The sequence below is a fragment of the Bombus terrestris genome, chromosome 9 (genome assembly GCF_910591885.1).
Source record: "Bombus terrestris chromosome 9, iyBomTerr1.2, whole genome shotgun sequence".
Taxonomy (NCBI): Eukaryota; Metazoa; Arthropoda; class Insecta; order Hymenoptera; family Apidae; genus Bombus; species Bombus terrestris.
The window spans coordinates 13,095,668-13,118,426 of record NC_063277.1 but is presented as its reverse complement, the minus strand read 5'-3'; the positions used below and the strand labels follow the sequence as shown (position 1 = coordinate 13,118,426).

Genomic DNA, 22,759 nt, shown 5'->3' with positions numbered 1-22,759 from the left:
TGGGATTTCCAGCTTGAATCTAATTAGAAGTCCCCTCACGAGATTCTGGAATTTCTAACTAGTGGTTCAAGGTGTATGATCGGAACAATGTTTATAGCAAACTGTTTATTAAATCATGCTGCTTCCGGTACGTGTCCGTCTCGAGTCGTCATTACCATGACGTAGGTGGAAACCTCGGAATGTTCAATGAAAAATCACACGGCTGTATTAGAATCCGTGAAAATATTTCGAGAAATCTATTTGTCATCATATATTTTCGTAAGCAATGTAACTTACTAATCACAATTTTTCTTATTATAGTTGCCGCAGTTGTGTAGTAAATGCGCAATATAAACGCAAGGCTATTCGGCTTATCGCCCGCTTAATTTTTAATTCTACATGAACGTTAAATAACAGGATCGCTTTCTTCATGTATAGATAGATAAAGATCTCATTGCGGACAAGTCGTTGAATTTATAATGAAAGATTCTCCAGCAACCAAACTAAAGGCACGATTGTTCTTTCAGAGAGATAAATCACTGGAAAAAGTATTTCGTATCTCTATATTTTCTCGTTAGACGTCGATAGATTTAACTGCAGATAATAATACGATAGGCGTTGATGTTCATTGTTAAAAAAGAATAATTTATCGCGCAAAGATAATCTGCCTTTTGTTTTTTCAGGCTCCAGCATGAAAATTATTGTTTTCACAGTTCCTTTGACAAAAGGAATCTGGCTGTGGTGTTAATCTTTCTCCTGAAAATCGAGCTACACAGAGATAGTGTATATCAACGGTGTATCTTCGAGGGACATCTCGTGCAGTTTAAATTATAGAACGGACGGGTTATCCCGAAGGTTTATCTTACGCCCTTCATTTATAATATCAACCGGTTTTTATTCCTAATTTACATAATCGCAGAGACACGTTTATGTCTTCTTACTTCTTTTACAATCGCTATTTCTGTTCCTTCCAAGTATCGAGACGAATTCAAAGATTTAAAATAATCATCTGTTAGCTTTAAAATTCTCTATACCTATGCTTGGAATTCAAAGCAAACGACGACATTGATAATTTATTTTTTTTTTATTTTTTATTTTTATTTTTATTTTTTTTTTGAAGACGAATCGGTCGTTAAGTGGATATAATCAATGTTTTTTTTATTCTCCATAAATATTCGTATAATATACCTAATGGGTTAGCAGTCGTTGAACCTGACCTTGAAGATACCAGTTTCTAAAGCCTCGAATAGAAATTGTAAAACTACTCGAGAAGCTACAATCGAGAACAATATATAAAACGATCATAGATGTGTCGATCTACCGACGATTAAATCGAAGAATTATGTATTAGAGGCTCGCACAAGATGAAGATAAATTCTTATTCAGGCGAGAACAAAAACCTTTGCGAAAGAGTTCGAATGTCGCAAGCGTAAATTTGACTTTCTTTCGCAAAAGGATCTCTACGTAGGATAGTCGACATGTATCCTTGTCTTTAAAACAAGTGCTTACGTCAATGGCATTTCGAGTTTCAGAAAGAAAGAGAGGGATAAAAACTAGTTGTCAGAAAAAAAGAAAAAACGACCAACAACACAGGAGATACCGGACACTAAACATTTTTAATTCATTTCAGAGAAATACGTATCAATAATTTTTCTTTGCTAACTTCACGCGACAAATCCCTTGACCTAATATTAGAATTCATTGGGTCAAGATTGGGAGAGACCTCGCGATTACTGTCGCGTCCGACAAATAACAGAAAGTGGAAATATTACTAACCGATGGAAATTCGTTTGTATCACTGGATTTTCCCTTCTGATTTTATGGCGTTTCTTATTTTAACATCGACTTTATCCGTATTTTAACATCGACCTTATCTATTTTTTAACTTCGATCGTCATAAATCTTTTTATCTGATATTTGCATAAGGAAATATTTACACATGACGAGAAGAAGATTTCATATACACATATATTATTTTCAAATATTTTCTCAGCGTCTCTCGCGAAGAGATACCGCTATCAGAATTTTCCTGTATGCTAATGTCATTACGTCAACCATCATTTACGCGCGCGTCGTTTACCGATCATAAAATTCCAATTATCTAATAGCGATAAATATAAAGAGAAATAAATAAGTCCCGCGAAGCATCTAACAACATTCCACTGACATTTCCAACTAACTTTCCAGGTCTTCAGGTTCCATTCTCAGAAACATCAATCCATTTCTTGATGATAATTCTGAAAATCTGACTTCTACGGTAGCTCGTATCAGATGAATGTTGCTAATGAGATTTCTTTATAAGACGCCTTCGATACCGGATCTTTATAAGATTGCGTATCCTTCTTTCTCCAATCCTTCCACGATTTTACTATCTTCTCCTACGCACAGTGCCTTACTCATAGTTATTAATTGCTTCGTTAATACATCGATGGAATTGTCGAGGTTCCTAACTGCAGATTATTAAGTAATGTTTTTCCATCGGCGTCCATCATTTTTTTGTCATATCTGTCACCAGTTATATAACAATATTATAATGTCAGACAATCTTCAAATTTGTGCCCATCGTCCACAGACAAACAATACAAATACTCGTAGTACATTGAAATGTGATTCTCTGCTGTATATCGGCTTGGAATAACATGACATTTATAATCAACTTTGGAAACGATCAATCGACTAATTTATTTTTCGGGAGATGTTTCCTTGCAAGGTTTATTTTTAATTATAACTAGCCACGGAATATTTTACAGAATACAAAACTTATTCGCATATATTTATTACATATTCACTGTCTGAAATTATTATCCAAGGTACCGTGCTAAAATTTCCAACAATATTTTCAATATTTACGAATTAATTTCTAATATCTGTCCCAGAAATAACGCTTCGTTTTTTTACCTACTGACCCCGGCCCTCTCCTCTATCAAAATATGCTCTTTTTCAAATAATTTTGTGATCAATGATGATACGTTTCAATATCTTTGAAACCATCAAGATTTCCTATTGTGCTTTCTTTGGTTCAGATAATACCAGGTAATTCGATAAATTTCCAACTATCGTTCATTTGGAAAACCGAATTGTGACTTATAAAGTAAACAAAAAAAATACCCAAGCATGGAAAAACGAGAAACAGTTCGAAGAAGCGGTTTAACCTTGACAGTGTCAGCCACTGCTAACCAGTGAAAGTTTTGTCATTTGGCTACAAAATTATTATCGGTCGGTGATTCCCTGCTATCGATTCCCAGAAGATTAGGATCGTTTTTGGAAAGTCTGTCGACATTATCGAAGAAGTTTCCAGTTGAAAGTATCAGTCCGTATGGGGGAAAGGAATAGAATACAGGAGACCAATAAGCAACAGTGACTGACGGTCAATTATTGACCAACGTAAAATCCACCGATGCTTCGTATATAAGTTGTTGTCTCGTTCAACAGCTTCAGTCGTTCTTGACTCTTCGACCACGGCGATTATCGATTCGAAGCAGCGGTAGCGGTGAGCAAGATTAAGTTGGTGGATTCGTGTATCTTCATCACAGAGTGCGAGAAAAATGCGATCTCTTAAGTGTTTTGTGCCGGTGCTGGTACTCTTATACCTAGGCAGCTCGTCCGCGAGACCTGGTGAGTTTTTATCTTATTTAGAACTCGAGTATTTCCGGATAAACGTCGAGGGTGGTAAAGAGGCGATGAAAAAATTAACTGCGTGAAAAAGCATTTTAGGAAATAAATAGAAGGATACTAATTATTTTCGATGCAATTATTTTTACCCTTCGAGTCTTCTAATTTTATTTGGAGTTTCTTTTTTCTCGGAATTTCGAAAAAAGCTTTGTCAATATTTAATTTAATTACTATGTCTAATTATTAAAATATCTTCCATAGATCATTTTTTTTAAGACACAAACATCAATATTTCTTTATAGGTATGCTCCTGGATACGCTAAAGAGCCATAAAGGCTCGCTGTTAGATCCACTGGGTCTGTTTCACAAGGAATCTAAATCTTCGAGCCATTCGTTCGGCAACAATCACCACTTGGACTTAGGACCACTTTCAATCTCGCACAGTGTAGCCATCTCTTCGGCAACGGCCCAGAGCAATGGTGTTGCGAACTCCGCTGCCAACGCGAATTCTCAGGCCCTCGGGGGAGCCTCTGCGAAAGCCGACGCCAGTGCAACTGCTAACGCTCAAGGTATTTAATACAAAAGAATATTCAAACGGAATAGCTGACTGATCGAGAATGTTCAATATGAAAGTAATCTGCGAAAGTGTGCAGATAGATCTAAATACGAAACACGTTCTTTAACGTGCTTATCGAACATCATCTCGTGAACGTTTCGTAATCGGAGAATTTTCTTATGTCAGAGTAAACAAGAAGCAAATCACTGTTTTCTGTTACGTCGCGTCAAGCATTTTCCTCGATCGCGTAAAAAGTGCTGAATTTTCTTTGAACATAGGTTACATCGGTTCTCCAGATTATAATTCTAACACCGCTGGCAATGTCTACGTTCCAACAGAATATCAAGAATACGGTAGTTCCGGTTTTCAACCGATTACGAACGCGAATCACGGCAGTAATTCTGGCGCGAACGCCGTTGCGAGCGCCGGTGCAAATGCTAATGCGAACTTTAATACAAACGGAGGTGTAAACTCGAACGCGAACGCCAACGCGAATTCGAATGCCAATGCCGTCTCTAATAGCGATGCATCAGCGACCAGCTATTATTCCCCTCAATACGCCCCAATCGATACGGCTGCCAACACGAATGCGAATGCTAAAAGTACTTGGAATAACGGCCGGGGAGCACTCAGTGGATATTACACCCCTGGAAGTTTTCAAACTAATGCAGGCGCGATTGCGAGTGCAGATGCAAAGGCAAATTCTATTAGCGGAACAAGACCTCCTGGCGGTTACTATTCTCCTGGAGGTCTTCGGAGCAATGCTGGTGCAATTGCAGATGCAAATGCGAAATCAAATTATATCGGCGGTACAGGATCATCGAGGGGTTACTATTCTCCAGAAACCACCCAGAACAATGCAGGTGTAAATGGCAATTCGAAATCGAACCGAGGCAGGGAATCACCGGTTGGTTACAATTCTCCAGGAAATGTTCAAAGCAACGCAGCCTCTGGCAGTGAAGCTCTCGTCATTCCTCAAAGACAACCTCCTGAAACATTAATCGGTTCTCCATATCGTTTCGAGGGATACAATCGAGGGGTTCACGTACTTCCTCCGGTCTATGCGCCTCCTGCATATCCTCCTCCGATGCATCATCATCATCATCATCATCATAATCACGGGCGGCCCCAAGTGATCGTCCATCCGATGTCTCCAGTTCGACAGCCTCCACAGATTCCTCATCTTCCTCCCAACAATGGGGAAACATTGATTCCAGTTGTAATAATGAAGCAACCGGTATACGGTGGACCGATGTATCCGCGACCTGGTCCCGAACTTGGTCCAGAACCCGAAACCGTCGTGATCGTACTCGAGGAGACGCCACAGCGTGGCCAAGGTGAGCTCGTTCGGACGGAGGTTGGATGGTGTACAGTACAGCTGATGTGGCATGCATGCGGTTAAAGAACACACAGTTTCGCGTTGAAGAGGAGTGTCGATTGTAATCACTTTGTGTCGCACTGTTGATTTAACTGACTGTGGTTCCGCTGAGAGTGATCGATGAGCGGTGTGTAAATTGACACGATAATGCACTGCACTGATGCACTGCACTGATGCACTGCGCTGACACACCTGTACTTTATTCTGGAGTTGAAGAGAGTTTCTTCTTTGCACATACTTCAGATCGATAAGTACTAACGTAAAGTTTGTGCGAATTGTTATTAATCAACAGGAAGCTGATGTTTCGTTTCTTTTGTGTCTTACTCTGATTAACATTTAACACGAGGATTTGTTGCAGCCTGGGATAACTGTGAATTTAAAATTTCTATTAATTTCATTAATTCTCAATATTTCCTGTTTTATACTGATCTACAACTGATATCTTGTAAAGATATATGCGTTTACAAACACGATTGTAATATACATCTACGTATCACTTCTATTATGTAGCACGTATTGTAAATTGTCATCGTGATGAAAGATCAACTAACTTTTTAGCCTTTCTTTTTACTTATTGTTATCTTTTTCCAGCAGGTGGATTTGAAAAGGGTAACTACAACCAACCAACCGGCTTCCAACCCGACTATCTGACCGGCTATGGAGGATCCAACGCCAACGCCAAGGCAAACGCTAATGCTGTTGCAAACGCTAATGCCGTTGCAAACGCTAATGCCGTTGCAAGCGCAAATGCTAATGGTTTTGCAAACGCAAACGCTAATGCAAAAGCGATAGCCAGTGCTGGTGCTGGCCTCAACGGTGGTTACCTTGGATCATCAGGCCCTGCTCAAGGATCGGGATACTATCCAGGAAGTGCTCCAACCGCTTCTATCGGGGCGAACAATCCTTTCTTAAGTGGATCTTCTCAAGGAAATGCTAACGCAGCGGCTAATGCTAATGCAGGCGCCGCCGCCAATGGAAACGCATATCCAGTAGCAACAGCGCCAGCTCAGGGTGGAAACTATTATCCAAACAATGCACAAAAACCCATTGGAGCGTACAATCCATTCCTGACAAATGGTCAAGGTCAAGGACTTGCAAATGCAGGCGCCAATGCTAACGCAAACGCTGGTGCAAGCGCTGGTGCAAACGCTGCAGCAAATGCTGGCGCAGTTGGAGGGTCTCAAGGACAATTCGGTGCACAAAATCCCTTCCTTAAATCTGAAGTTAATGAATTGAACAAGGATGAACTTGGACATTACGTATCTGTAGCAGGCCCAGCAGGTGATAATAGTGGAGCAATAACTGGAAATATACAGGGAATTAAATCACCATATCCTAGTCAGGGCAGTACACCAGGAGGCTACGTACCGGCTACAGGACCAGGAGCGAATGCTGGAGCGCTTGCTAATGCCAATGCTGGCGCAAACGCAGCTGGAATTGGTGGAGCATACGGTCAGCCGATTAAAGAGGCTCCTGTAGTCATTCCTGCTAGTCCACAAATAAATTACGAAACTGTACCAAGTGGATCGGGCAGTGCATTTGGAAATTCTGGAGCAGGCAATGGTAACTACGGTATTCCTGCGAAGGATGCTCCTATCTATGGACCCTCTGCACCAACTTACGGCCCTGGATCCAGCGGAATAAGCAAAGCTGATGCTGGAGCTAATGCTGGTGCTGGTGCTGGTGCTGGTGCATTAGGCAGTGGAAATGGTTATGGTACTCCAAACCAAGGTGCCCCTATTTATGGTACACCTGGATCCGCCTTTGGCAATGGCGCTGTTGGAAGCGCCGGTGCAAATGCTGGAGCAAATGCAGGAGCACTTGGATCTGGAAGTGGAATCGGTGGATATGATGCTCCAACCAAAGGTGCCCCTATTTATGGAGCGCCTGGATCTGCCTTTGGTAATGGCGCTGCTGGAACCGCTGGTGCAAATGCTGGAGCAAATGCAGGAGCACTTGGATCTGGAAGTGGAATCGGTGGATATGGTGCTCCAACCAAAGGTGCCCCTATTTATGGAGCGCCTGGATCTGCCTTTGGTAATGGCGCTGCTGGAACCGCTGGTGCAAATGCTGGAGCAAATGCAGGAGCACTTGGATCTGGAAGTGGAATCGGTGGATATGGTGCTCCAACCAAAGGTGCCCCTATTTATGGAGCGCCTGGATCTTCCCTTGGTAATGGCGCTGCTGGAACCGCTGGTGCAAATGCTGGAGCAAATGCTGGAGCAAATGCTGGAGCAAATGCTGGAGCAAATGCAGGAGCACTTGGATCAGGAAGTGGAATCGGTGGTTCTGGTGCTCCAATTAAAGGTGCTCCCATCTATGGAACGCCTGGATCCGCCTTTGGTAATGGCGCTGCTGGAACCGCTAGCGCAAATGCTGGAGCGAATGCTAAAGCTGACGCTGTAGCAAATGCTGGAAGTACTGGATCAGGTGGAATCGGTGGCTTTGGAAGCCCAATCAAAGGCGCTGGAAGTGGATTTGGTGGATCTGGAGCCGATGGATTTGGAGGAGCTTCCGCTAGTGCCAGTGCAAAGGCTGAGGCTTCCGCCACTGCAGGAGGCGATTCAGGGGCTCACGGGGGTATGTACATTTAGTAAAATTTATCTCATTGTCTTTCCTGCCTCATAAAATTTGAACTGTAATCGATATTTGTCTTAACATTTATCCTTATTTTTTTATTTAATTGAAGAGCTTTTCAATTATAACGTTGACAGGAAATCAATTCCAATTCATACCTAAAAACATGCTTACCTTTATTTTCCACGAAACAAGAAATTTCCACAACTCCTTCCTCTCACTTTCCCTACTTACATGCTTCTTAATTCATTCATTATTTGCTGTTGCTTTCATAGACATGTCCGCCAGTGCCGAAGCGATCGCATCATCTATGGCCAAGGCAATCGAATCAGGCTTGGTCCTAATTAAATGATTACATCTCCCTTCTTCAGGCTCAAACGCAGTTTCTAGTGCGAACTCGAGCTCGTTCGCCAATGGAGGTTCCGCCAACAGCAGTTCGTCCGCCAAGTCGACCGCTTTTGGAAGCGGAAATGGAGGAGCCAGCGCAAATGCACAGGCGTCGAGCAAAGCTTTGTCGGGATCCGGCGGCAGTTCCGCCTCTAGCTCCGCTTCCGCCAACGTAGACACAAGCAGCATGCTCATCTTCAGCAACTAATCGTCCAAACGTCCGAATCGACTCGTTAATTAAATGGTACTGCTTGCTCAAGCTATTTAGCCATGGAGAAATTGGATGCCATAACCCGTGTCACCACTCTGAAGGTTTTAGGATACTCCTCTGATTCGTGAACATGCGATTAATAATAGCTTGTAGGACCTGAAACACGCCAATAAGTCGAGAGTTAAAGATACAACGATCAACGACTATATTCGACGCATCGAACGTTGATACACCGCGATTAAAATCGCAAGATCGTACTATTGTAAGCGAGATTGAATAGAAATTGTAATTATTTTGCATTTTGTTCGTGGTGTGTTATGCAACGAGTTTTATTGCGCTTCGATCTTACTAGTGAATCGAGATGAATAGAGTTTCATCGGTGTTCGTCGAGTTGAACGTTTAGAACCAAATTTATTGTCATTTGTGATACCGTTCTTGCCAATACACCAAGCATAGAGAGCGTACTCTGTTTTATCGAACTCTCGATATCCTTTCCGTTAACGTTAATATCGGATATTACGCTTGTGTTCATTGATTTGATCATCCTATCGAACTGTAATATCAGCTGGTTTAGAAACTTTTCAGAGTGTCTTCCTCCTATCCTTTTTTAATCTTCTCGTATATGTGGATAATACTCTAATTGTACTCTATTTATCAGCATACGATTAGCTTCCTTTTAACGTTATAATAGATATTTAAAACAGATAGAACGTTATCTCTGCGAAAATATGTCATTATATACACTATACGTTGGTGTTATTTTTGTATCGTAAGAAACTATTTTAATTGTAAGTGTGGTTGCCTGTAAGCACAGATAGCGTTTTGTCTGTCTGTATCTGTACGTATGCGATATTGACACGAATATCGAATTTACGTTGTAGCATTCTAAACATGACTATTGATAATAAAAGAAAATTTTTATATTAATTTATATGCAAGACGAATGACAGTATGATTTCCTACGAATTCTAGCGAACAAAAGAATTTATCGAATATTCAAATATATAACATGAGATATGAAATATATTGAACATTCGATAAAATTCACATAGGTCGTGAGCATCGACTAATATCTTTTGTTTGTTTCTTTATCCTATGATCGACGAGTTACAACTACAAATTTTTTCAATTTTCAAATCTGCGTCCCATAGAATAAAAAATAATAAACAGAATTTTCTGTACATTTCTAAAAATGGGTTTCTGTAACTCGAATTCGAATTCGAATTCTCTAACTCGTATTCCAACTTTTTACCTTTAAATCGAATTCGAAATATTACATTTAAATTTGTATTCGAATGCCCTAACACAAATCTTTTACTTTAAATGTAAATTTTATTCAAAGTTTCTTGATGCCATATTTTTTATATTTAAATGTATATTTTATACTGCATAAGAGATTTGGAAGAAGCGGACGAATGGAACTGTATAAAAACGTCGAAACAACAAAACAAGGAATATAATGATACATCGAAATATACACCTGTCTCTTCTTGTTGGTATCCGTACATGCAAATCTTGTAATTTATACGTAATTACTGACAATCGCTTTTGTATCGGGTATCATTTATTTTTGCGTCTTCGCAAAATTCCCATTTATTATCATGTGTTATCACACAGTTGCAAACGTCAATTCTACGTCTTTGCTTTATTCTGTTATGCAATATGCAATATGCTATTGCTTTATAAGTCATGAGAATTTAATAAATAATATGACTCTTCTTTTTTTATCGATCGACATCTTTTCGATAAACTTAATTTATTACGAAGCTATTGATGCATGAACTTTCTAGCAACGATGAAATTATGAAATCTACCGTTATTTTAATTTCCTTTTAATTATACACCACTGACGGTCAAATTTGTTAAATACTTTTATCTAGAACGAACCTCATTAAATACAATCATATTCGCGTACACGATAATTGTTAGTAAACGCACAAAGGACGAGGAAATTTCTCTTTTAAAAAGAAACATCGATGGCCCTGTAAATACGATTATTTGTACGGGCAGGTAAATACGATTATTTGTACGGTCAGTTCGAAACAGACAGTGGCATTGAACGGTATTCGTAAAGGACTATTATTAGAGGTTCAGTCATTTCTTTATTTTCTATAATATGCCGCACGTCCATCGTGTTGCTTAGCCACAATTTGTGTCCCTCGTAATCTCTACATGGAATCTACAACCGTAACAATGACACAAACCAAGCGATCTTCAAGATTAAAGACCACTTTAGTTCGATTATAAAATACTGGGAATTTCATTGTCCGTGTCATCTTTACTTTTACTTTTAACATTTTTTTAATTCCAGGAAGACAAGAAAGGATTATCACCGATATACGCGATTTTTTCTTTCGATCCTGCGTCAAAAATTTTATAAGAATATTAAAACTTTTGTTTTTACCTGAAAGGAGAACGAGACTGGAAGGGTCACAATAGAGTTTCCAAACCGAATATCCCTAATTTAATTATATTCCTTTCAAATGTTAGTAAGCAAGAATTTCTTATGGGATCGCTCCCATTGTTCTATTATTGCTAATCTTTTATTTCCCCTAACCATTTTCCTAAAATTTCAGAGTAGGTACGGGGGTTGTGATGAAGTCAAAGGATTCCCCTTAGACGGCCAGCAACTGCAGCCCTTAAAAGAGCAGCCCCGAAATATCGATGCTCACGACAGATTTTCAAGAATGAAGTTCTTCGGTTTGCTACTAATTTTAATCTTTGTCGCGGCGATGACTATCTATCGTCCGCCAAAAAGTAAGATACCTTCGACGGAAAGTGAACGTCCTAAATTTGTGCACAGTCTTGAGGAGTTGCGGTCCAAGCGTTCCGTGGTGAAAATATTTGTTGAAATTAATATATATATGTACATATATATATACCTTTAAAAAAAACGAATAAATAACTGGAATAATAGACGATGGAAAGAAATCTAAAATGTAGAGGAAGCACGCCATGTTAGAATATCAAGAAAAAGTTTGACTGGTAAGTTTTGCTCTTTCCTATTTACTCGTATCTCTTTCTGAGCAATATTTTATCGACATTATCGATGTCCTAATCGCTCATTGTAAATTTCTTCCAGCTTAAACATGAAAACACTATCGGTTAAAGTCGAGAGCATTTCTGGCTATCTATCTATATCCATCATCTACATTGGCATCTACATAGATCTGCAGAATCGAACATGGACTCTAATATATAGATCGCGTAGGCCTTTAATTTAAATAATATCTTTTATATGTAAAAATTCGTTGCATTATCCTGACAAATTAATTGTAATCAGATTGGAAAAATGAAACGTTTCGGTAGAATAAGAACTGAGGAGCTCTCTGAAGAAGTTATTGATAAATCTTGTACAAAGGTTATTCAGAGACTGCTATTAATAACATGGAGATGCAAAAAACTGAAACTACGATTAATTATTCTTCTGAATTTTTTTTCGACGTAAATCAATTGGAATATATGCTTAGAATATTTTATAATTAATATGGTTATGTAATTTCTAATATAGTATTATTATATAATTTACTTATATTATTAATAATATTTTTAATTAATTGTATTTATAATTAATCCTATTAATAATGAAATAATTATATATTATAATTAAGGAATAAATCATATATTTACCAACATATGATGTTCTCGTTCTTCTCTTCAATTCTCCCCACCTTTAAGTTAATTCCTTACATTATCTCTTCCTACATTTTCAAATTATTGCAAATATATAAAATCTATCTGAAATAAAACTCTTCCACCGAATTTTGGCCTCGGATTTTATATCTGACGCAATTATCTAAACAAGGTTAGTAAATATCCATAGAAATAATCATTAATATTAATTATTATTATAAATAAAAGAACATATTTATGTAAACACTTGAGTTAAGTATCCGGATATTTATGAACGATAATGTATATCCACACGGAACAAAATAATCGCAGCAAAAATAATTTCCGTTTTCTGAGTAAAACGTCTAAAGCTGAAGCCTTGAAAGTGACGAACGACTAATTATCTAAGCGACAGATTTAACACCGAAAGTTCCCAAACGGCACTGAATAAAATATGATCTTGTGAAAGTATTGACTTATGTCGTCTACTCTTTCGATATTACTTACCACAATCGCAAATTCCTCTTTCTCTATCTATCTATCTATCTACCTATCTCGTTTATTTCTTTCTCTCGCCTTTCGTGCCACGTAATGCCCCGAAGCTGCCGACTTAGGCTGCTGATTAGCGTCCTTAGTCGTGGCTGGCACTTTCTTATAGTTCACTTTGGCTGTCCTTGTACCATAAGGCCGTCCACTCATTAGGAGCCAATGACAAATGCGCCGCGCCGTCGGTAATCTCCGGAAATTACGGAACTATGGGTATCTTCCTTGAATTTCGACAGTGAAGGGTCTCACGTATAAAAGCGCCGTGCACCAACAACTTCCTATGATTATCATTCGGTTCTTTCCACGTCAAACGTCTGAACGGTTGAACCTCATCGAAATGGCCACACGCATCGTCCCGCTGTTCGTGCTGTGCGCGGTAATGTGCCAGACGTGTCTCGCAAAACCAGCGAAAGTGCTCCAGAATCCACAATCTTTGAGCCCTGTGCAACACGAAGAAGCGATATCCACGGTTTCTGGTCAGTTACTTACCTTCGAAAGAAGAAACTTGTTTTCTTAGATGCGTTTTGGTACAGTTTTGGTGTTCTAGTTAGATTATATGGGTTTACTTTACCGCAGATAACAAGAGGGAACAACGATCGCCGCAGTTCGGATTTTTGAACGGAGATTACCCAGACTCTGACTCGGATTTCGAAGAAGGAGAACGTAGCTTTAAACATCACTACAAGCATCATCGCAAATCAGGAGGCTGTAGAGATTATTCTTGTGGACAATATCCTGGGTACGATTTATATCAACGATTATTCGTTTCTTCTTTTGTCTTAGATATACTTAGATTATATGTGAAATATTAATTTCCTCGTTATTTTAGATACGCACCATCTGTTTATCCATCGTATCCAACACAGGGTGGCGCATCAGGATCTTTCGCCACAGCTTCCGCAGGATCCATCAACGCAAATGGACCCACCGGGGGACAAAGTCACGCGAACGCACAAAGCGCCAGCTTCAACTTCGGACCGTATTCCGCATCTTTCAGCGTCGCTGAATCTTCATCGGGTGGCCAAAAGTTTTAAAAGACGTCCAAGGTAATTGTTTGTCTTCGGCATGGAGCTTCGCTTAACTCTTGCAACAGTCAACAATTCACACGTTCTCGCAGAATTTTTTAAAATTTTACTCTCTATCGTTCTCGTCTTCTCCGTATGCAACTCGTAGGAGAAATTTAAAAAATCCAAAATTCTAATCGGCCAAGCGTTCTACGAACGACAGTTTACCTTCTCCTATTCCACTTCCATAGTGACATTTCTTTAAAAATTATTCGACTTTTATTTTAACCGAGTATATATAAGACGCAACAAGTGCGTCATCGATGTTGAACGCGTAGATGATACTTTCTTTAAAACGCTGTACATCGGATCCCGTACACAGAGAAAATCTTTTTCCGAGTTCCTCCTACACATAACACGTGTAACGACCACGCCAGTCGACACGCTTCGTCCCGTGTCCCATAACCGAGAATATTAATTGACTTCGCGCGCGCGCGCGCGCGTGCAACCGCAGCACGCGCGACGCAACTCAACGAGCATCATCATCGCCAACCGGCACACCAGTCGAGACGAATCAGTTTGACGTGAATCGGTTCTTCCTGTAATTCCTTCAGGCGCAGATGCCTGAGCGTACGCTTCTGTTTACGAGCGTGGAATCCTCGCCGTCGACTAATCGCCAGTCCTGTCTTCTCTCTCCTTCGATCGCGTGCTAAATACACCTAATCACGAGCCAAAGCCTATTGTATGGATCCTGAGGAACGTGATTTCGCGGGAACGTGAGTTAATTGGTAGCTCCAGAGAGATAAATCGCGATACCATTTCCGTTATGCGAGAGAAATTACATCGACGTGGTGAATATTGAGCGCGGTTAGCGAGAAATGGGTGCTGTGTGTAACGGTGGGGAGTTCTTAGATGATTGTCAGTGAATGTCTTGAATAATAGATTTGAAACATACAGTATGTAAAAGAAAAGTCTGAGGTTTGTATTGGAAAAATGGACCAAATGGTAACTTTTAGATCAACGTTGTTTTGTAAATTGATAGCTAATTTTGTGAGATTCAACGGTATAATGGTCTGTTTTGGTAAAATAATCTAAAGTCAGCGTCAGTTTCTCTCAAGTCGTCGTTGCTTTCGAGATCGATCGTTATTTCTGGGAAAATTATTTCTACGTCATAAGAAGCGTAAAAGGATATTTTCGTGGTCTGTATTGGGAAAATGATTAAAAATGTGGAATTTTTAGGTCGACGTCGCTTTCGAGATTAACGGTTAACGTTGTGAATGATTTAACGTGAATCAACGTAACGCCTTAAATTGCAAGGGACATAGAGAAACAAAGTAGTATAGTAATAAATCAAGAATGTCCCGTTGCGAGGGAATTCCCAGGTTCGTGGTTATGAGCTGCGTGCAACGATAGGAAGTTATAAAACGTCTAAATACGTGCGACACACGTTTCGTTGGTCAGAAGGATCTCAAGGCTCTTCTGTTCCCTCGAGAACTGGCCATAAATTCACGCGTGTCGGGTTAACGAACTTCGTCCATTAGATTTACATGGTTTTACGAGACACTTCCCTCCGTCTACGTAAACGCACGAACATCTGCGGCGAGAAACATCGATTCCCTCTCTCAAGTTACTCTTTCTGGTATTCTGTTGAAGGCTTCGCGGGAAGGATCACACAGGATCCTGGTAATATTTGTCCGAGCATTTCGTCGAGTCTGCTCAAAAGAAACAAAAGTGAAAGAAACGATTCTTTATACGATGTAAAAGAGTTGCTTTCTTTCGAAGAACGTTCACCCTTGGCAAAAAACCAAGGGCCAGGTTCGCGATGCAACGTTTGAAAGGGACGTACGGGCAAAGAGAAGGCCACGAAGATTCCCTCGAGAAGCGGCTAAGAGGAAGAGTTCACGAGTCGAAGGTTAACGAACTCGCGCGAATTAAAAGGAGGAAAGGAAGTCTGACGTAATCGCGACGCGTAGTCTTTTCACCTCTGGCTCTAGTAGCGCGACAGAACAAATGATCTCGAGACGAACTAAACAAGAACGCAAGGGAAACATCTGTCCGTGTTTCGGGGTCCAGTTCGAGAATATGCAACACAATCATTTCGTATCGTGCGTGTCACTTTTGTCGTGACTGCCTTCGAGACGTTTCTCTTTCCTCTCCTTGATTCTCTCTCTCTCTTTCCCTTTCGAGTTCCCGGTTCGACAAAAGCGGTCTTGTGCCTACGCGTTGATTATTCAAATGTGTGTGGGACCTGTGCGAAAAGGAACGTCGTAAAACGCGCGGCGCTGGCTGCATTGTCCCATTGAGCCGCAGCTTCTTTTGGTACGTGTGAAAAAGAATGGACAAAGGGAAAATGAATCTTCTTGGTTCTCAGGCGATCGGCAGACGGCCAGGCAGACGGATTAACTCGTTTTAAAGGGATCCAAGGGACGCCATGTTGGCCGGTCGCTTGGTCCACAAGCTGGAGTTGCGCCTCTCTTTGCCCTGGCGAACCGGTCTGTTTTCGTTCCGAAACGCGCCTACACTCGCGAACTTCGTTTTAAATCCGCTCTCCTGAACGCTCCGTGCGTCCAAGCAGATGCGAAAGGAGAGGGAAGCGGTTTGCGAGTTGCCCCGATGTACGCATAGATCGTGGCCCTTCTTCGTGGTTCTTCTTCGACCTGAGATCCGCCGATCTTTTGAAACCACCTGTAGCGAACCGCGCTTCGTAGCTGCGCTTTTTCCTTTGATAGATAGGAGAATTCCCTTTTGCAAGTTGTTTTTCTTCGTCTCGTAAGGGTCCATCCTACGTTATGTTACAAAACGGAGAAAGCTGGCACAACGCTGAGGTTCGGCAAATTCGAACGGATCACCTACGAGATGCGAATAAACGACCGTCAAACGAAACGAATCGTGGTAACGAGGATTGATTACACGGCCGACAACTGCGTCATGAATTGTTAAAATCGTATCAATCACGCGAACACGTACTTACTTACATTATCATCGGCGCTCCGACGTAGCCAATAAATCCTGGTATGCAAATCGCCTCGAGTCTCCCTTTCAAGGGTCATTCTGCAAGGGTTAAAGGTCACAAGTGGCTCGGCACTGTACGCACACGCCTATAGTACATTACCTTAAGAGTGGAGAATGCAGATCCTAGATTGCCCATCGTGAAAGTCCTGTTATTCCGTATAGCAAATGTTAAGCCTGCAAGCCGATTCTCCAAGTATCTCTCTATCTTTCCGTCGCGTCGTTAACATTCCACCACCTATAAACGTTTTCTTTTAACACACGTAATTCAGAGTAATACGATTTTAATCAATTTTATTCTTAATCTTTCACCAGAAACGTCGCACGATGATTCAAAAACGTCTTCGTACTTTCCCCAGAAACGTATCAAGTCGACCATTGGACCCTCCAGATATCCATCCCCAATGGACAGGATCAGCAGCCTAATCCACGATGGGGTCGATCGACGATCCACGGCTGCGTCCAAGCCATTGTTTACAAACATTCTACGTCACTAGGTATAAGTAAATAGAGCCGACCAGGCTAACGAAAACGGACGAACCACCCTCCGTTCCTGAAGATTTCCTGAGGGCCAGTTCCCTTTGTCCGAGCGCCAGATGTTCCCGCGAATAAAACCAATAAAATATCGCGATGCAGTTTCGTTGGCGGCGAAGCGGCGGAGGGACGAGGACAGCCGGTGCAAGGAAGCGAAGGAGCAGCGGGTCGGGGGGCTGAGGATTAAACAGCACAAAGGGAGACGAAAAGAAGAGGAAGAGGGCCTTCGTAAAAAAAAGGACGAAAACCGAAAAATCGGGATCCGTAGGGAGGCGTGCAATGACCGGGACTGAATCGTGCACACGCGCGCGCGTGATGTTCGACGGACACGCTATCTATCCGCCTCGAACTTTCTCCATCGAAAGCCTGTTTCGTTGAAAATAAAAAGCCCTGAAAAAGAAACGAACGTGACTTTTCGTTTTCCGTTTATTCTTCTTTTTCTTTCTTATTTCTCCGATGTTGCTGATTTTATTCGTTCACGGATGACTCGAGCGAAAAAGCTTATAGGAACCTTGCGAAATGTTATTTCTTGTATCTCTTTAGTTTTTGGTTTTTGGATATGATTTGGATACTCTATCCTCGAATTACTGTTAGGGTGGTATCACGATATAGATTTGTTTTATTGTTTGTCTCTATAGATAGAGATAACCAACGTAGAGAAATTCGAAGAGAGGGAATTATATATTCTGGTCGGTTTGCTCTATAAAAAGCCACAGGTAATAAAACATTGGTACTCGTTCATTTGGAATTCGCGTAGCAAATCTCGCTGCTTTTATTCTCGGAACCCGTAACCGCTTGCGATTGGCTCGTAATACTCGGTGCAATGCAGCAACCTCCTTTGCTTTGTGATTCCTCGATCTTTCTCTCGAACCTTCCTTCGATCTTTTCATCGAAATATGCGACTTCTTCGAGGTATATTTTAAGCTCATAATAACTACAATAAAAATAGTCTATTATTTTTCGACGAAGCAGGAGACCCTGAAACTCTTGAAATACTCTTGTCTAATAATGCGATAATACGATAATCTCAGGAAATCCCATTTACTTTTATCCAAGAAATATCTCGATCATTTTAATCCGCCTATAGTATACGGTATTACGATCGTTACAATAAACATACAAATATCCTTTAACTATCGTTTTCCACATGGCAAAGAATTCTAAAGTGAAATAGCCTTGTAAAGCAAACTCACTGTTTTGTAAAAGGAACGCGATAATGCGAAGAAAGCCAAACGACCCTCGTTCCAAAAATACGATATTGCTACCTGATCCGTTCTAATGAAACGCACGCGATATCCAAGGTTTCTCAAAAATTCCTAATTTACATCGTCCAGGAAAGGAAAATCGCTCCAAATTATCCCGATTCGCAGGCAAGCGGGCCGAACGACTCGAGAGATTAGAAGCGCGTTTGTTTGCACGGTAGCCGAAAGCAGCGAGGTTCGTGACACCCTGGACGCATTAAAGGGGCTCGTTAAAGGTCCGTCTCTCTGGTCGTTAAGTATTGTTTAGCCCGCTGCTGGACACGCAGGGGCCCGTTCCCGAGACCAGTCCACCCGGTCGATCGGGTAAGAAGGCCGGATCCTTAGGAGAGCGAGACGAACGCATGAAAAAGGGGGGAAAAAATGAAATAGAAAGTGGTCTGTCCGGTGCATACGATCTACAGTGTGCGAACGATCCGCGAGGCGCCTCCTTCTGGACCCTTACCCCCGGCTTGTTCCTATTCACCACGCACTATAGCAAATTCGCGATGCTCTCTTCAAGCCTTCCGCGGCATTGTGCTCGCATTTCTCGTGCGGTTGTCGGCTCGGAAAGTATCTTCTGGCTTGAGCTGTCGGTAAGTCGACTGAGAAGTTCGCGTGCAATATTTCTGTTCCCTTCCTCGCTGATTCACGTTGCCTCGAACTAAGAAATAGTAGTGGTATAATACACGCAAGTTTCTTCCGTGGAGTTGTTTCATTCTTTGCCGTTCCTTTTTGGGTCGGTTTTTTATAGGTTTGATGCTTGGTTGATGTATCGTTGGTGAGATCTGTGATTTTGATTAGTTACGTAGGACTTTGATCTGTTGCGAAAGAGAATGTGTGTCGATCGCAGAGAGAATGCCAGGTGACGTTGCCTACGTCACCAGTGACGCGCGATAGATACCCGTAGTTTGTAATTTGGCAGACATCGAACAATTTTGTTCTCCGGAAGATTCTTGCGCTCGTTGTTTCATAGAGATTTTTCTTTCTGTGATCGAGTGAGGACTTGTAAGCATTCGGAAATATATTGACAAATTAGGGTAGAACTGGCGAAAGATTGATCTTTGATTAGATGCTCCTTTCGATTGAAACTTTTCTGATAACTGTTAGTAGCATCTTCTCTTTTATTTTTCTAGCGTTAGACAAGATTTCGGACCTTCCAAAAAATTGAAGCAAAATATCCATCTTGGCAAAATGATAAATTTTCTGTCCCTTCTGGTGCTTACTCTGACTTGCGTAATTGTCCACGCCCAACAAACATCCGATCAAAAACGTAAGTAAACCTTTCAATGAATACGTTTCCAAGAAACGGATAACTAATCGTTAATGTATTTGTACACCGGGATTGCATCGTGTAACCTTAACTGTTTGTCATCGGCGATTAAGTTTCTACTCGTTTTCAAGAACGTAAGTCGATACTGTGCACTGTCATAGTGTCACGTGCAGCTACATAGTCTCCTTGATTCGATTCGCGATATTTTATTGCTCAATCGTGTACTTTTATTTTTCTTTCAACTAATTCTAATTCTTTCTTTTTTTTTCTTGTACATTTAGCTGTTTTTGGACAGACGTTTGACGAAATTGTGGTCTCGTCGGATCTGAATGTCAGAAGGAAGTCCAAAGAAAGCCGTCAAGGTAAAAGGTTGACCAACATACCTTCAGGAACCACGGGTCCACCAGAAAAATCCACCGTGCTCGCGTCCAGGTTCATTTCGAATGACGGCAGTCAAATTACTTGGGAAAAAACCCAAACGAAACGTGAAATTTCAAATTTGCAGAAGAGGTGAGGAGTTCACAGCACCGTGATCTTTCTTTTCTCTTTAATAACTGTAGGATAAATTAATTGTTTAAATAAAAAAAAACGTGTCTATTTTAGGTATCTGGACATGGGCGTCACAGGATTCTTGCTGAACTCTCGGAAACGATGAAATTTCTATTCCGAGGACAACCGCACGATCCTCACACACCCATTCCGACCATACTTTTCGGACAACTTTCGGACCATGGCTCATGTAACAAAAAGAATAATAAAAATTTTCTGTGTCACAGCAATACCTACGACTCTCGATATTCTTATCTCCCACCTATTCCGTTCGATCTCATTTCTAATTAATCGTTACTTTCGCAAAGCGTGTATTTCAATATCGAGATCAACTTCTCGGTTTAAAACGAGGTCAAACGAGGCACATAGTCGGAGGAATTTCTTGTGTCACAATTTTTGCCGAGCGTAAATCTAGTACGGAAAATTTCAAGATCGGTGAATGCGATCAATTACGAGCGCCCTCGATTGGAAAGATCGAGGTGCAAAGCGAAAGTCGCACGGACAGAAACGGTTTCTTTGACGTGCGAGCTGAAAGGTGGCGGTGCGGTGTCGTTTAAACTTTCGAATCGTTGGACGCGTCGCGTCGTTTCGAATGCACCCTACCGCGCGATGCCACGTTCGCAATACGTCCGCCGATACGCTGCGGCGAATTGTCAAGCATTCTGTGTACGTCCCGCGAGCTGGAAAAATCGGCTGGGACTGAAATATGGCAGGCCGTGCTCAAAAGGCAGCCGCCATCGCGATCTTCATGCAATGATGCACCGCGCGGATCTACCGCGCCGCGAGTCACGTGACGCGGCCCGTGGCACGTGACACGCACGTCCAAAATCTTAAGCGACTCTCCGTCGGATATCTTCTTTATTCTTCTTTCTTCCTCTTTTCTCTTTTTTTTTCGTCTTTCCCCTTACTTTTTCGCGTGAAATCATGGAATATTCGAGCCGATCATCGCTTTCACGATTCTTTCTTCTAACCCTTAACCCTTTTATCGTGTCGTTGAATTCGCGATGGAGATACTCGATCTTTCTGTTGCGAGAGACACGAGGCAGGCGCCATTTGCTATTGAATTTCTAGGGAAACAAGAAGAGAATCTACCATTATTCGTATGCTTCGAGCTTCTTTGAACAGTGTAGAGAAGATCAAAGTTTCTTATCATGAAGAAAGAAGAATGTCTTTACGCGTTAGTATCCAAATAATAAAAAATCTCTGAAATCTTGACCGATGCCAAAAAACGACGGAGGTCCGCTTGGTAATTCGCGAAGAACAACGAGACCGACGGCGTCGTCGAATAAGAAATTTTACTCATGCAAGGGAAGAATCTCGTATTCCACGCGTTATGCACGCCTAGCACTATATATCTTATGGCGAATCCGTGGCTGGACTTGTAGCTACGCTGACGTAACTAAGTGTTCGTCATACTTTTGATTTGACATCGCTGCTGTTATCAATGTCCCAGTGGACATTGATTTAATACCTCATATTCAAATGATCGGCCTGGCTGGCGCCTCCAGGAAGCTCGTAAACAAGCACCTCGTCCTAGAAACTGAATACATAACATTATTAACCACGTTGGTATCGTACATATCGTAAAATCGCTGTACATTCGATCTTTAAATGGATCATTCTCAGCGCCAAAAAGCGTACAATTGTAACTTGAAAATCGACTTGAACGCTAGAACTACCGATTACTAAAGTACGAGTAAGACCTGCGTCAAAGAAAATAATATGAAAATATATCATTCAAATTCCAAAAAATGCGCCATTGTAAGTAAAACAAAATAAAATAAAAATTACAAATGCTAGTTCTGATACCAAACGAGCCTCTAATCTCCAAAACACAGATAACATTACATTCTCCTAACAAAAAGTCTTCAACCAAACTCGATAGTATCAAACCATCGGACGTAAATTTCATCTATTGATTATTGTAGATATTATAGTATATATTTTATAGAAAATATAGTATCGTATTTTTGATTAGCTTCGTACTGTTGCGTTTGATCGAAAACTTATCGTCAAGGGTGCTAGTTTCACAAGCAATTTTAACATTTTGTGTGCGACCAGAGCACGGAAGTATCGTTTGCGTCCCATGAACCGATTCCCCTGATCGATCCGCGTTGAACAATATCAACGTGTGACAGAGAACGAACAGGTGCAACCGGGACAGATCTCGTTTCGCATCGGGATGCAGAATCCGTAGCCGTCGTTGCGAATACTCGTGGGCGTTTATGTCGGCTGACTATACACCTGCGACTATTTTATGTCTTCCCTGGAAAGACTGGACGGTAAATTCCAAC

General features: G+C 41.2%; 3 protein-coding genes and 2 long non-coding RNA genes across 12 annotated transcripts in view; 3 read left to right on the top strand and 2 right to left on the bottom strand.

The window, feature by feature from the left end:
- Positions 1-3,301: 3,301 nt before the first annotated feature.
- Positions 3,302-9,631, top strand: LOC100646348 (fibroin heavy chain). Of its 4 annotated transcripts, XM_048408325.1 has the most exons (6): positions 3,318-3,594; positions 3,894-4,160; positions 4,426-5,484; positions 6,117-7,471; positions 7,583-8,105; positions 8,474-9,631. In XM_048408325.1, the coding sequence occupies exons 1-6, from the start codon at positions 3,525-3,527 to the stop codon at positions 8,695-8,697; spliced, it is 3,498 nt and encodes a 1,165-aa protein (XP_048264282.1). In that variant the 5' UTR covers positions 3,318-3,524; the 3' UTR covers positions 8,698-9,631. The 4 variants fall into 4 exon arrangements, with proteins under 4 accessions (XP_048264283.1, XP_048264282.1, XP_048264281.1 ...); XM_048408326.1 differs by having other exon boundaries at positions 3,302-3,594; positions 6,117-8,105; positions 8,378-8,518; XM_048408324.1 differs by having other exon boundaries at positions 3,361-3,594; positions 6,120-8,105.
- A 2,895-nt stretch (positions 9,632-12,526) lies between these two features.
- LOC125385593 lies at positions 12,527-13,835 on the bottom strand. The gene is made up of 2 exons (XR_007225050.1): positions 13,696-13,835; positions 12,527-13,593 (listed from the first exon to the last, which is right to left on the bottom strand). It is a non-coding gene; the product is annotated as an uncharacterized LOC125385593 (long non-coding RNA).
- Positions 13,139-17,807, top strand: LOC100646471. 3 transcript variants are annotated; one of them, XR_002308002.2, is made up of 4 exons: positions 13,139-13,334; positions 13,435-13,597; positions 13,688-14,638; positions 17,231-17,807. XR_002308002.2 is itself a non-coding variant. In XM_003397663.3 (4 exons), exons 1-3 carry the CDS (start codon positions 13,139-13,141, stop codon positions 13,890-13,892), a joined length of 564 nt encoding a protein of 187 aa, XP_003397711.2. In that variant the 3' UTR covers positions 13,893-13,904; positions 17,231-17,807. The 3 variants fall into 3 exon arrangements, 2 of the variants coding, with proteins under 2 accessions (XP_003397711.2, XP_020719971.1); XM_003397663.3 differs by having other exon boundaries at positions 13,688-13,904; XM_020864312.2 differs by having other exon boundaries at positions 13,688-13,904; positions 17,187-17,807.
- Positions 16,571-22,759, bottom strand: part of LOC110119533 — a 25,858-nt gene continuing 19,669 nt past the window's right edge. Inside the window, exons 2-6 of one of the 3 annotated variants that reach the window (XR_007225047.1) lie at positions 21,937-22,005; positions 17,184-17,795; positions 16,975-17,109; positions 16,838-16,913; positions 16,571-16,711 (exon numbers count right to left, since the gene is read on the bottom strand). This is a non-coding gene — a long non-coding RNA (uncharacterized LOC110119533). Of the gene's footprint in view, positions 16,712-16,833; positions 16,914-16,974; positions 17,110-17,183; positions 17,796-21,936; positions 22,006-22,759 lie in introns of all 3 variants that reach the window. The other 2 variants (XR_007225049.1, XR_007225048.1) reach the window with 2 other exon arrangements.
- Positions 19,081-20,697, top strand: LOC100649695. Its single transcript, XM_003397530.3, has 4 exons — positions 19,081-19,239; positions 19,780-19,916; positions 20,198-20,426; positions 20,520-20,697. The coding sequence occupies exons 2-4, from the start codon at positions 19,838-19,840 to the stop codon at positions 20,569-20,571; spliced, it is 360 nt and encodes a 119-aa protein (XP_003397578.1). The 5' UTR covers positions 19,081-19,239; positions 19,780-19,837; the 3' UTR covers positions 20,572-20,697.

What these genes read in the sequence shown, in the direction of transcription:
- LOC100646348 (XM_048408323.1), top strand. Translation starts at nt 3,525, where the DNA reads ATGCGATCTCTTAAGTGTTTTGTGCCGGTGCTGGTACTCTTATACCTA. An exon ending in CAGCTCGTCCGCGAGACCTG is followed by an intron (nt 3,595 to 3,893) that starts GTGAGTTTTTAT and finishes ATTTCTTTATAG; the next exon opens with GTATGCTCCTGGATACGCTA. An exon ending in GACGCCACAGCGTGGCCAAG is followed by an intron (nt 5,485 to 6,116) that starts GTGAGCTCGTTC and finishes ATCTTTTTCCAG; the next exon opens with CAGGTGGATTTGAAAAGGGT.
- LOC100646471 (XM_003397663.3), top strand. Translation starts at nt 13,139, where the DNA reads ATGATTATCATTCGGTTCTTTCCACGTCAAACGTCTGAACGGTTGAAC. An exon ending in AGCGATATCCACGGTTTCTG is followed by an intron (nt 13,335 to 13,434) that starts GTCAGTTACTTA and finishes ACTTTACCGCAG; the next exon opens with ATAACAAGAGGGAACAACGA. An exon ending in TCTTGTGGACAATATCCTGG is followed by an intron (nt 13,598 to 13,687) that starts GTACGATTTATA and finishes TCGTTATTTTAG; the next exon opens with ATACGCACCATCTGTTTATC.
- LOC100649695 (XM_003397530.3), top strand. Translation starts at nt 19,838, where the DNA reads ATGATAAATTTTCTGTCCCTTCTGGTGCTTACTCTGACTTGCGTAATT. An exon ending in ACAAACATCCGATCAAAAAC is followed by an intron (nt 19,917 to 20,197) that starts GTAAGTAAACCT and finishes TTGTACATTTAG; the next exon opens with CTGTTTTTGGACAGACGTTT. An exon ending in ATTTCAAATTTGCAGAAGAG is followed by an intron (nt 20,427 to 20,519) that starts GTGAGGAGTTCA and finishes TGTCTATTTTAG; the next exon opens with GTATCTGGACATGGGCGTCA.